Source organism: Rhagoletis zephyria, unplaced genomic scaffold (assembly GCF_001687245.7).
Source record: "Rhagoletis zephyria isolate East Lansing unplaced genomic scaffold, Rhagoletis_zephyria_1.1 Rzeph_scaffold_01395, whole genome shotgun sequence".
In the NCBI taxonomy this organism is placed as follows: domain Eukaryota; kingdom Metazoa; phylum Arthropoda; class Insecta; order Diptera; family Tephritidae; genus Rhagoletis; species Rhagoletis zephyria.
The window spans coordinates 20,441-33,427 of record NW_016158479.1 but is presented as its reverse complement, the minus strand read 5'-3'; the positions used below and the strand labels follow the sequence as shown (position 1 = coordinate 33,427).

General features: G+C 42.4%; 1 protein-coding gene across 2 annotated transcripts in view; it reads left to right on the top strand.

The window, feature by feature from the left end:
- The first annotated feature begins 4,181 nt into the window (after window positions 1-4,181).
- Window positions 4,182-12,987, top strand: part of LOC108363845 (serine/threonine-protein kinase ATM-like) — a 16,708-nt gene continuing 7,902 nt past the window's right edge. The window contains exons 1-8 of one of the 2 annotated variants that reach the window (XM_017617353.1): window positions 4,183-4,564; window positions 4,617-4,728; window positions 4,784-4,951; window positions 5,036-5,259; window positions 5,319-5,417; window positions 5,485-5,727; window positions 5,786-5,916; window positions 6,305-6,330. In XM_017617353.1, coding sequence (XP_017472842.1) covers window positions 4,361-4,564; window positions 4,617-4,728; window positions 4,784-4,951; window positions 5,036-5,259; window positions 5,319-5,417; window positions 5,485-5,727; window positions 5,786-5,916; window position 6,305 — 1,182 coding nt within the window. In that variant the 5' untranslated portion in view covers window positions 4,183-4,360 and the 3' untranslated portion in view covers window positions 6,306-6,330. Of the gene's footprint in view, window positions 4,565-4,616; window positions 4,729-4,783; window positions 4,952-5,035; window positions 5,260-5,318; window positions 5,418-5,484; window positions 5,728-5,785; window positions 5,917-6,304; window positions 6,331-12,987 lie in introns of those variants that run through there. The other variant, XM_017617352.1, reaches the window with a different exon arrangement.

Below are 12,987 nucleotides of genomic sequence, written 5' to 3'. Positions count from 1 at the left end.
AGAAGACAGCTTTCAGCGTTGGAGACGGTCTGTGGCAATTCACGGTGATGCCCTTTGGATTATGCAACGCTCCTGCCACTTTTGAAAGGCTTATGGACCATGTGCTTAAGGGACTGCATTGGAAAACCTGCATGGTGTATCTATACGACATTATTGTATTGGGTAAAAGTTTTGAGGAACACCTGAATAATTTCGAAGAAGTTTTCCAGGGGATAGCTGGCGCTGGTCAGAAGCTAAGTCCTAAAAAGTGCTCACTGTTCAAGAAGGAGGTGAACTACTTAGGACACAAGGTGACAACGGAGGGCGTCTGTACTGCGAAGGAAAAGATAGAAGCAGTAAAGGATTGGCCAAGACCTAGGAACCTGCACGAACTACGAAGTTTTCTTGGGCTATGCACCTACTACCGCCGATTTGTTCCGAATTTCGCCAGCGTTGCAAATAGCCTCCACGAGCTCACTAGGAAAAATAGAGCCTTCGAGTGAAACAAGGAGCAGGAGGAGGCTTTCCAAGCTCTGAAGGAACGACTATGCACTGCACCTATGCTAGCGTATCCCGTTCCACGTGCAATGTTTATTTTGGATACGGATGCTAGTGGTAATTGATGGGCAGGAGAAGGTAGTTGCCTACTATAGCCGGTCGATTGGAAAAACATAGAGGAACTACTGCGTAACTCGGAGAGAACTTCTAGCGTTGGTGGAGTGCGTCAAACATTTCCACAAGTACCTCTATGGGCAACGTTTCCGAGTTCGAACGGACCATGCAGCGTTGAAGTGGCTACTACAGTTTAAGAATCCAGAAGGACCACAAGCTCGGTGGATTGAGAGACTGCAAAGTTATGACTTCGCTATTGAGCACCGCGAGGGAAGTGTCCATGGAAATGCTGATGCCATGTCCCGTCGACCATGTGGCCTGGAATGAAAACACAGCTCAAAAGCTGAGGGCAAAGAAGGCATTATAGACGTCCGGCTAACGACAATAACACCAGCGGAAGAGTGGAAGGAAGAACAGCTACGAAAGTGTCATCAGGAAGATCCAGATCTGGAGATTTTGATGCATGGACTGGAGGTCAAGTAAGGAGCAAATGGCAACGGAAAGCCCAATCGCAAAGGCATACTGGGCACAATGGAAAAGCTTAAAGTTGATATCTGGCTGTTTGCACAGGGTATGGGAAAGTGAAGATGGCAGTGCTCCCGCAACCTAATAGTAGTTCCAAGGGTAAGAATTCCGGACGTTCTCAAGGAATTCCACAATGCTCCTAGTGGAGGGCACTTGGGAATCACGAAGACCCTGGAGAAGATCAAGCAGAGGTTCTATTGGGTTGGTTGCTAACTGCGCGGAGTGTATTGCAGCTAAAGGCCCGAAATCCAGAAGTCATGGCCAGATGAAGCAGTATAATTCAGGTGGACCATTCGAGCGGATTGCCATGGATGTAGCCGGTCCATTTCCTATGAGCGCACAGGGAAACAAATATGTCCTTGTGGTTATGGACTACTTTAGCAAATGGCCGGAGGTATTCCCGATTACAAACCAGGAAGCTAAAACAGTAGCGGAGGTATTCACCTACAATTGGGTTGCGAGATACGGTACCTATAGAGCTGCACTCTGACCAGGGAAGAAATTTTAAATCGGCGGTGTTCCAAGAGATGTGCCAGATACTGGGTATCCGGAAAACTCGAACAACGGCTCTTCGTCCCCAATCAGATGGCATGGTGGAACGGTTCAACCGAACCCTGGAAGAGCATTTGCGGAAGGTCGTGGATAAGAATCAAAAAGATTGGGATGTCCGCATACCCTTGTTCCTGATGGGATACCGGTCAGCAGTGCATGAAACAACGGGTAAAACTCCTGCAAGGGTAATATTCGGCAGTGAGCTCCGTTTGCCTAGTGACCTGAAGTTTGGGGTAACTGGTGATGCTAGAAGAATTGGAAAAGAGAGGTCAAACATCCTGGAAGTGGAGCTGAGAGAGATACATGCTCTTGTGAGACAGCGCACGCAAATTATGAGTGACAAGATGAAAGCCAGGTATGATAAGGCGATGAATTCCGAGGGTTTCCAGGAAGGAGATTTGGTGTTGCTGTACAATCCACAACGGAAGAAAGGTTTGTCCCCAAAACTACAATGCAACTGGGAAGGTCCGTATAAGGTCGTAAAACGGCTAAATGACGTAGTGTATCGGATCCGTTGGGAGACAAAGAAACAAGATGAAGGTAGTCCACTTGGAAAGGCTTGCAGCGTTTGGAACAGCAAGTGTGTCTGATCGGGACGATCAGACTTAGGTGGAGGGCAGTGTGGCGAATACTGCGGCAACACAAAGTGAACAACGAGAAATAAGCAGAATGTTCGAGGAATGAAGTAGAATGTTCCACAAAGAGAAACGTCAAGTTGGATGAACACTGGGAACAGCGAGAGAAAGAGAATGAGCGATTAACTTCAGAACATTCTAGAGTTGCCATGAGTGCGAGCGCAGGTATATAAGAGCCACCACACAGCGGAGTCATTGAGTTACAAGTCAGCAAGCTACAAGTAAAGTGAGCAGAGAAGTGAGTTGCGAATAAGCAAGCTATAAGTTTAATTGTGTTAACAAGTTTAGTAAAGCGTTGTTATTGCTTTAACGAGTATTTTAAAGTGTTTTTACGGTATTGGCGAGTATTGTAAATTGTTTGTTGTACAATAAAGTTAGTTGAACTACAATTTGGTCATCGCTAGCATTTATTTAACAATCCAGCGATACGAGCCGTAGTATATTTGGGAAATCCCTCAAGGTTTCAAGGATAATCGTAACAGTATGATTTATGATATCGATACTTTCTTAAGCTGAAATTAGGCGAGAACGCAGAACGTATACTTACGTTTCAGCTTTAAACGCAGTCTGTATACGCAGAATTTTGTCGATTACTGGAGCCCTCAGTGTTGCTTACTACACTGTTGCCACTCATCAATGCCTTTTCATAAACTTACCCTTTCAACTACAATTTTTCGTGCTATTATAGATTTTAGCTAAATATAAACTACTTAGTTTTCAACAAAAACCTTATTCAATAGTAAATTTCAAATATTTTAAACATATTTTGAATAGGAACTTATAACTTTTTTACCATCTGTAAAACTGACGAAGTGGCAACCATCTAAAGAAGGAGAAATCAGCTGACACGGAAAAATCTAAATTCCGCAGATTTCTGCGCTACGGGCTACAACTACAGAAAAATTCTGCGGTGTTGAGTTTTCATTTACATGGCGCTTTGGTAAGACAGATCGTGTCAGCTGACTCGGCTTTACGTACCGGTAAGTTTACGTTCTTGACTAATTTTAGCTTTAAGCGAAGCGCACATTGGCGCGATTCTGTCGTTGCGAATACGTTGCGAATTCGGCTGTTAACTTCGAATCCGCAAACGTGCGCACACTTGAGCGATTTTTTCGCGTCGATTTCCGATGTACAATTCACTCAATTTTCCCTTTATTTCGTGTATTTTCGCACTCGGCGTGCCCAAATCGTACAAAATACTATTATTACGAACGTTTTTATTAGTTTTTGTACATTACACGTTTTTTTTTCTTTGCCTTTATTGCTGTGACACCTTTCTTCTTCTTCTTTGACGCCTTCAAAACGCTGCAAGCCGCGTTCGAAAAATTCGCAGCGACGGAATCGTGCAAGTGTGCGCTAGCGCATTAAAATGTATGGGTAGCATTGTTGTAATTTTTGGGCTTGCGGATTCGCAACGACAGAATCGCGCCAATGTGCAATTAACAGCATTTCCTCACAATGATTTTGCTTCTGCTCCAAGCAGCCTCCATTAGCAAGTTAACCAATCAATCCCGCTGAGATGCTGCCGCAGTTTTCTGCAGCAGCCTTAATTGCAAAGCAATGGAGTGCACTAAAACGTTTGCTGAAGCAGCCTCAATTGCAAAGCAATGGAGTGCACTACAATGTTCACTGTTCTCTAATAGATTAGGTGAAAAATGCAATATTTTCGCATTTAGCAAATTAAAACACGTTTTTCGCAGTAAAGTGAACTGCTTTGGCAGTTTCAACTCGTTCTTCTTTTCGCTCTATTCTTTGTTTACTTGTGGTACACAAATGTCAACGCCCAGGGCGGCGCAATCTTGTATTCTGTCATTCTTGGAACATTCCTAGCTCTCATTCTTGCAATCGGAATATGCGGCAATTCAGTAACGATTAATTTTCCGATCTGGCACTGTTTAGAAACATTTAATTCCAAAGCACTTGGCATCCCTCGCGAATGTATTAAATTTGAACGGGCGGGCATCTCAGTTGAGCAATTTTCTTTGCAAAATATACTGCGATCTTGTAATATTTGCACCGGATTTGTGTTATTATGATTGGTAGTTGCTTTAATCAATATGTCCTCCCAAATGCAACAAATTGCAACATTGTGTGCTGAGCTCCGTTCTGATAAGCCTCCAACACGAAACAAGGCGGCCGAGCGTTTGGAGACTATACTGGTGAGTTCCAAGGACGAGCTGATTCAGCGGGCTCGTGGTAAACATACAGAAGATATAACTTGGAATGAGGTATTCTCTAGTGTTGTTGATGCGGTGCTTAAGGTATGGATTTGAGTTTTCATCATAAATTTAAATCACAAAAATACTTGTACAGCATGCAGCCAAAGTCGTGGAGTTGAAGGATCAAAAGAGTATACAAGCCCTGCTAAATAAAAATCACGTTTACCGTTCAGTTATAAATAAATTAATCGATTACAATTTGGAAAGTAAGGTCTGTTTGATTTCATCCTCAGAAGCTAATCATTGGTTTATAATTTGTAGATTCAAATAACATCTTGACGAAGTCTGCAATTTACCATGCATTTTGTAATGGCTTTGGCACAACAAGCGCTGTGAAAATTTTTGGTAGCTTGTTTATTCAGATTCTTGAACGAGGAATTTATAAATGCCCTTTATACGTTCGTGAATTAAAAGTGGATGAATATAGTAGTATGTAACTCAATTTTATTCATATAAATTTGTACATATTATGTACTTACAACATTACCCAATCCACTTGCTTATCTTTCGCAGATATACTTTCGAACTTGTTTGAGTTAACTATTCCGGGTGATGAGATTTTGCAGTTTGAGATTTTGAGCTGCATTGTTAAAACTATTGAACTGGCTGTTCAGTATGTTCATATTCAAGACGAAATTATAGACTATTTGCCGGAAATTTTGCCCTTTGCAAGAAGAGCAAATGATGACCGGAAGAAAACGGATGTTATAAAACTGTACTATTTTTTCATATCCCAGGTAAACCTGAAACTATAAACGTTTTTTTAAGCGCTCTCAAATTCTTGTTCTCTCCTCAGCTATCCATTGATTACCATCATACAGTGTGTGAATCGTTGCAAGATATTGTACCAGTTTTGTGTGATGTTTATAATCTAAAACTGAAAGCAGAAGTAAAAGTTAGTATCTCGCTCTATTATAACTTTTGAAAATTATTAAAAACCTTTAAATGCAATTGTCTTATAGGAAATATATTATCTTTCAATGTACTCCTCTATACATGCCATATATCCGCATATTAATACTGGCAATTTTAAAACAATGCAAATTTCATTAAAAGAAAGTTGGCCAAAAACTTTAAACAAACTGAAGTCAATAATAGATTTGGAAATCCGAGAACGCAAAATGGGATTACAACGTCCAAATCAACCTGGCCTGGAAAATTGTATGGATCACTTCGTTGAAATGGCTAGTGTTGTTGTATATGTGGTATGTAGAATTAGTTTTAAATTTAGCAGAAATTATACGGTTTATGCATAATTTAAAGTTATTTTGGCACATTGATGATAAAACCGATATACCAACGAACGAACCGGTAAGCAAAATCGCAAAAGTTTCCGATAGATTGGATACAGTATTACGGCTTGTTCAGCATGATAAAACATTTAATGAAATTTGGTATGTATTAAAGTTTTTCTATTGATCATTCAAAGAATTTGTTAATTCATACACAAAAATGAATAATTTCTATAGCTATAACTGGGGCTAAGAATTTCATGCACTAAAAAATCGAAAATATGTGAACTTGAAATTTAAAAATATGGGCTATAAAGTAAAATATCCAATTAAAAATATTTTCCTAATATTTTATTGGCGGTACAAAAGTAAATAATACATGTAATTTTAACAAGAAAAGAACGAAAACAATTCATTTTAAAAGATAATACATATTTATTTATAAAATTAGCCTATAATCAAGCAGAGAATTACAATGTTGTGCAAATAGAAACATACAGTCGTTCCGATTAATATTTGGGAAAAGTTATACGTATTTTTTTTTCAACAGATGTTGCACTGAAGTTAATCGTTTTGAGTCAAACAAAGCAAAAATATGCAAAACCTACATGAATTTATTGTAAAATATACTGAAATATGCGCAATACATATGCAAAAACCGGAATTTTTTACAAAATATCCAAAAAATATCCACAACCGACTGAATGCCATGCATATTATAGGAAATTTCATGATTCGTAAAGATAACAACCATTTCCTCTTAAAGATGCCCAATAAAAACTTGCACTTGTTTGAGATTCCTAGCCCTAGATATAACTAAGTTACTAATAGCAGTAATTGGATTAACGGTACAGGTATAAAACCTATCAAATGAAGGCATATCCGTTTTAATAATAATTTTTTGGCGCTTACACCTTTTTTTAACCGACTTCCAAAAAAGGAGGAGGTTATCAGTTCGTCGGAATATGTTTTTTTTTTTTATGTATGTTACCGCATAACTTTGCACCACGTCAACCGATTTCAATAATTATTTTTGCAACGGAAAGGTAGTGTCTCAGAGGTGGTCCCATACTAATTTGGTTTAGATCCGATCATTGGATCATAAAATATATAGATATATATATATTTTTTTAAGTCGGTTTTTTTTTGCTAAAAATTACTTGTTAATGAAATGATCTACAACTTTGCACCCTGTGTTCCGGTTACGTATACCCGACTGTTCTCACGACCGTGCAGAAGTGCGCATACATCATTAAGTTTGCATACATATCCAAATTATATTATTTACGTACGTATTCCATTATGAATATGTATTTAATTTTTTAAGTACTTACATATGTATATTTATTTATTTATTTTAAACCGACTTAAAGAAAGGAGGGTTATCAATTCGTCGGAACATATTTTTTTTATGTGTGTTACCGCATAACATTGGACCATTATTATTATTATTTGTTGAACAGATTTTCAGTGCTACAGTGCAACATGAAAAACAGTTGGTCACGCAGCTCTAGCTTCAAAGGCCATCGGCTGTCCTTGAGTTTATAATGCGGCTATAAGTGGATGATTGTTAGATTAGCCTTAATAGGTCTACTGATTTTATATATTTATATATTGCTTGCATGTTGACTTTGGAGGGTTCTTTCAGTAGATTAAGAGGATCCGTGGGTCCTAAGATCTCCTGACGGCGTGCGGATGTGGCTGGACAAGTAAGAATGTGTTTTACTGATGCGTGTACTTCACAGAATGGACAGTTGTTAGGAAGAGTGCGTTTTAAAAGATGCTGGTGTGTGATGATAGTATGACCGAGACGAAGGCGGGTATATGGTTTCAGGATGCACAGCAATATGTCCGGCTCGTAGGTTGGTTTACTTCTGGCGGGATTGGTGGCCGAGTAGTGGTGACTGTAATTACTCCAGCTATTAACTAGTGATATGCGTCGTAGTTTCGCGATTTCAGACAGAATGTCTCTACTAGATATACAGTAATGCATGAAGCAGGGTGTTCTGGCGACGTTTTTTGCTGCGCGGTCTGCGAGTTCATTGCCCGGAATTCCTGCATGACCGGGTATCCACATCAGTTTGATTTTGTTTGAGTTCATAAGAATTTTACGGCCTTTATTATGGTGGGCATGCTTTGTTGCTTCAAGTACAGCTACCTTCTCTGCTGTGAACACTGAACTGGAGTTGTGAAGGAGACCGTGTTTTATCAGATGTCCGCATTGCGAAGTGACTGCAAATGATGTGTTGTGTGGCGTCTTCGACCCATCGGTGTATATGAAAGACCATCCGAGCTTAGAATAATTTCCTTTTTCCATAGCAAAGAGTGATATGTATTGCTCCTTCGGAGTATCCGCTTTGCGTAGTTGGAGAGTTTTGATGATTGGCGAAATTTTGTTAATGTACCATTGTGGGTGCGTTTCCGATTCTGTTCGCTTTCCTTTCACTGGTATTCCTAGCTGTTTTGCAAATCCCAAACTACGAGTTATGGCTGGCGTTATCCTAGGATTTCGTTTCTTCCGTAAGGCATTTTTGACATCATCAGAGAGGATAGTGTTGGAGGTATATAACAGCTTTATGAGAAGACGTCGGGTGTTATCAATTTTCCTATCTAGTATCGTAGGTAAGCCGGTTTCAGCGTATAGGTTTCTTAGTGGAGTTGTTGGGAATGCTCGAATTGACCTGCGTATAGCGGCATGATACGGTGTGGAGATCTTCTTTATTGTAGATGCTGCGCCGTTGGCATATATTGGCAAGGCGTAGTCAATCTTGGATAAGATCAGCGCTTTGGTCACGTTTAACAGGGTGGATGGATGCATCAGGCTTTTTTTGATGACAGATATTTGATGATGTTTAAACTGCTAATCAAACGATCTCTTAAGTGAAGGTAGTGCGACTTGAAGCTATACTTGGAGTCGATGATCAGGCCCAGAACTTTGAGTTCTTGCACAGAGTTAATGTTGTTGCTGTAAACAGTAGGTATGGAACAAAAGTGTTTTCTACAAACATGTAGGAATTTCGTTTTTGCATAGGATATTGTTGTACCAGAGGAAATGGACCAGGTGGTTAGTTTTGATAATATTTCGTCGAAAAGTAATTTTACGTCATTTGAGTTAGCAGTCTTTGTAAAAAAAATAACGTCGTCAGCATAGAGTTGGCATTCTATTCTACCCGGGTTATTTGTAAGTGTGACGATTTCATCGAAAGCTGTTATAAATAGAAAAGCGGACAAGGGTGATCCTTGTGGGGTTCCGTTGTTTAGAGGGACTGTTGAGGAGAGGTGTCCATGTTAACCGATTTCCATAGTTCTTTTTTTAAAGGAAAGGTGGTACCGAAGAGGTGGTCCCATAGTAATTTGGTTTAGATCCGATTATTGGATCATAAAGTAATTAACGGTACTCTTAAATTTTTAAATGAGAATTGAAGTCGGTTTTGTTTTTTGCTTAAAAATTACTTGTATTTGTTAATGTTAATTGTGGCTTATTAACATTTTATTTTTAATATTTTTTGAGCTTTGTACTACGATTGTTTATTAGCAGAAATTGAAAAAGCAACAAAGTCTAAGCGGTAGAAGTTATAGCAGCTATTTCGGAGATCACCACATCTCCTCATCAGACTTCTTTTTCTAGCAGGGATCGAACCTGCGTAATCGATGTTCAAAGTCAGAAGCGTTAACCACTGAGCTATGTACACCCCGTAAACTCTTGTTGCTAATTCATTTTCCTTATTCAACCAACTACTATCAAGTGCAGCTTATTTGCCGCTATTTAAACTCGACAGCGTGGTTGTTGTTGTCAATTCTATACATCCATTTGCTTATTTGCTTTATTGTATAGTTTCAGGCAGGCATGTTAATAAGCCACAATAATATTGATAAATACATAGTTTAGGAAGAGCGAGAGAGAGTTGTACGTCCGCCTTGACATCCCTGATACGGGGATTTCCGGGATCGGCCTGACGAAGGCTGTCACGCTCATCGGCTAGAACAGCCGCTTCAGCAGGGAAGTTTGGACGGGCCGACATGATACGCTGTTTATCAGACCAGCGCTGACTATTGTTATGTCTGGCGAGCTGCAGCAGCTGCCCATAATCCTGGTGGGTGCGTCGTCGTTCATTGTGCAGAATGTCGAATCGTCTAACTACTCAGCCAAGTCTGTTCCCCTACGATCGTTTGACAGGCTTGAGTGCCAAAGACCGTAGTGCTCATTAAAGTCACCTACTACCATACGGTTTTCACCTCTGAGGAGCGCACCTATATCAGGGTGATATCCTGCCGGGCAGCAAGTGACAGGGGGTGTGTACACATTAAATATTTCTAGCTCAACATCGTCTGACCGGATAGCAATGCCCTGACATTCTAGGGTGGTATCCCTGCGGTCGATGTCTGCTTCAATAAGACGATAGTGCAGGGTGTGGTGCGTGATGAACGCTAAGCCACCACCATTATCTCGCTCGCGATCTCGACGGTGCTCGTTGTTCCTGGCACAATTAAACAATGTTGAATTGCTGTGCAACTTCGTCTCTTGAAGACGGTTATCTCCTCGATCTTGCTCCGAAGTCCGTTACAGTTAAATTGAAGGAGCTTCATGTGGTTCGGGAGACGTGTAGTTATGCGGGGTGTGAGGGATGCGTGTGGCCTTGCCGCCATTGGCTGTGTCTGCTGTGGAGGTTGCCGCCCTGTGGTGGTAGTGGTTGGCGTCGCAGTTGGGGTTTGCGACCGAGCAGCGCATCACGGGCCCTCGAAGTTCCTCGTCCAATCTGGCGTGGTGCGCAGACCTGAACATGCCCTAAAGTCAGGGCAGGTGTTGCACTTGACTGATGTCACATTACGTAATATTCTGGTCTGACATACCGTGCAGATTGTAGGAGGAACCAGGAGTTGTTGGCGGCGGCGTGTGGGTGGTGGTGCGGTTGTGTATGTTATGTGGTCTGTCGTGGTTGTGGTGTGGTCTATTGTGTTGTTATGTTGTGGTGCTGTGGTGTTTGTGTTGAGCTGCTCAGGTGGACTGGGGTTAGCCGTGGAGCTGCTCTGTTTGAGCATCAGGGGGCCAAAAACGATGTGGTCCACTGCCGATGTGTCCGTAGTCCTGAGCAGATTCTGAGGTGACTCCACCCCTCTCATGCATTGCACTTGACTGAGGTGGGGTTGTGGTGTAATCGTCTCTGGCATACACAGCAGGTGTAGGTTTCTGGCCCTGGGTTTGACTCGATGCCAGCCCTGAGCAGACGAATAAATACGTAGCAAATGTAGCCCAATGGACGAACAACTTCTGAGATACTTCGCCGACCTAAACGGGGTTAGATCGCCGCAACAACAGCCCTTGGTCGGGCTGTTTATGTAAACCAGGGCTGCTCAAAATTTTATTATATCCCAATATATCTTGAAGGGAGATATACTTTTGTGAGTAGATAGATAGATAGATAGTTGGTTGGGTATGGCACTGCGACCAGTAGGTCCATTGTACCCCTAGCTCATGACAACACATCAACCAGCCCCAGAGTGTATAAATTTCATAATAGACCCCGGGGACAGTGAGTGTATGTGCTCCTCTCTTGGCCAGACGTGCCTTATGCTCCTATACCTCCTGCGTGCAACGGCTTCACACTCCATAAGGAGGTGTAGAGGAGTCTCCTTGGCTGCATCGCAAAAGCGACACAGGTCGCTGGGCTAGATACCTAGTTTATGCAGGTGCCCTCTGAGCCTACAGTGGCCCGTCATAAAACCTGTAATAATTCTTAGTTTCTCTTTTTGGAGATACATGAGAAGCCTGTATCTTGACAGATTGTAACCTCCTAATAAGCTTTTCGCCTGACGTTGGCCCATGGTGCCAAGCCAGTGTAGCTGCCTCAGTTTGCTGTTGTCCCTTCTGAGCATTTCCTTTATGGTGTTGGGTTCCACTGCCAGAAAGGGCTCAGGTCCTATCGGGGTCGAGGAAGCGGCCGTTCTGGCCAGATGATCAGCTTCCTCATTTCCTGCAACCCCCATGTGCCCTGGTACTCACATTAGTTGGATATCGTTGACCTCCACCAGAGCATTGAGCCTCTCGACACACTCCCAAACCAAGGACTTGATCTCGAATGATGAGAGGGCCCAAAGTGCCTCCTGGCTATCACTTAGTATAAATATCCTTTCGTTCCTATAGTTTCTTACAGTTCTTTCAGCGCACATACTGATGCCGACTCAACTAACACCTCACTCCCTTTGGTCCGACCCCATCGAAACAGCTCGTTTCCTGGGCCTACCGTTAGTTGAGCTTGACGATAATGATTAAAAGTTGACCCGAAACAGGAGGGGCTTAGTAGTGCCGCTACAACAACAACAACATGGCGTAGACCTTCGCTTGAAAGATGCTAGGGAAAGTTTCCAGGGGCACAGAAAGCTTCAGCCTAGGGCCGTACACGCCTGCTCCAATCCCCGTGGGTGTTTTAGAGCCGTCAGTGTACCACTGTATTGTGCTCGCCTGTATGTTGACTCTCTATAATAGAGGTACACCAGGTCAACTTGTTATAAAAGTGGGTCCTGAAATTTCTCTTGAAGACCACCTCTCTGTTAATATCGTCCCTGGGGAACAAAGCCAGGGGGAGCTGGGTACCTAGCTTGTCCCTGTTCCTAGATGATAACACCTTGCCTTTGCCGAAGCCCTCCCTCGCAAAGTTAAGTAGGGTTCGCTTTGCAGCCTGTTCAATTGAGAGATGCAGTGGCTCGAGTTCCAGCATTACCTCCAGCGCTGCAGTCGGGCATGTGCGCATTGCTCCCGTTATGCAAACACATGCCAGACGTTGAATCTTGGAGAGGGTCTGCCTCACCGTTCCCATACTAGTCCTGGAATACCAAGCCACCGCACCATAAGTCACTATTGGTTTCACTATCATCAATGGTGTACATCCATCTGAGGATCCTCGGAGTGCACCCCCAGGATTTACCCGCTAGACGTTTGCACACCATCATCGCTCTCGTGGCCTTAGAGGTGACCGCATCAACATGGGCCCTCCACAGAAGCTTGGAGTCCAGGGTAAGCCCCAGATACTTAACCTCTGCGGCGACACTGATTACGACCCCGTCCAAGGTCAAGTTCCTCATCCCCTGGAGAATTCGTTTCTTAGTGAAGGGGACTATAGCTGTCTTAGAAGGGTTGATATTTAAACCTACGTCTGCGCACCACCTTTTTGCAAGGTTAAGTCCTCTTTGGACGATGTCACAGAGAGTGCTTGCGAACTTCCCTGTAGCGATAAT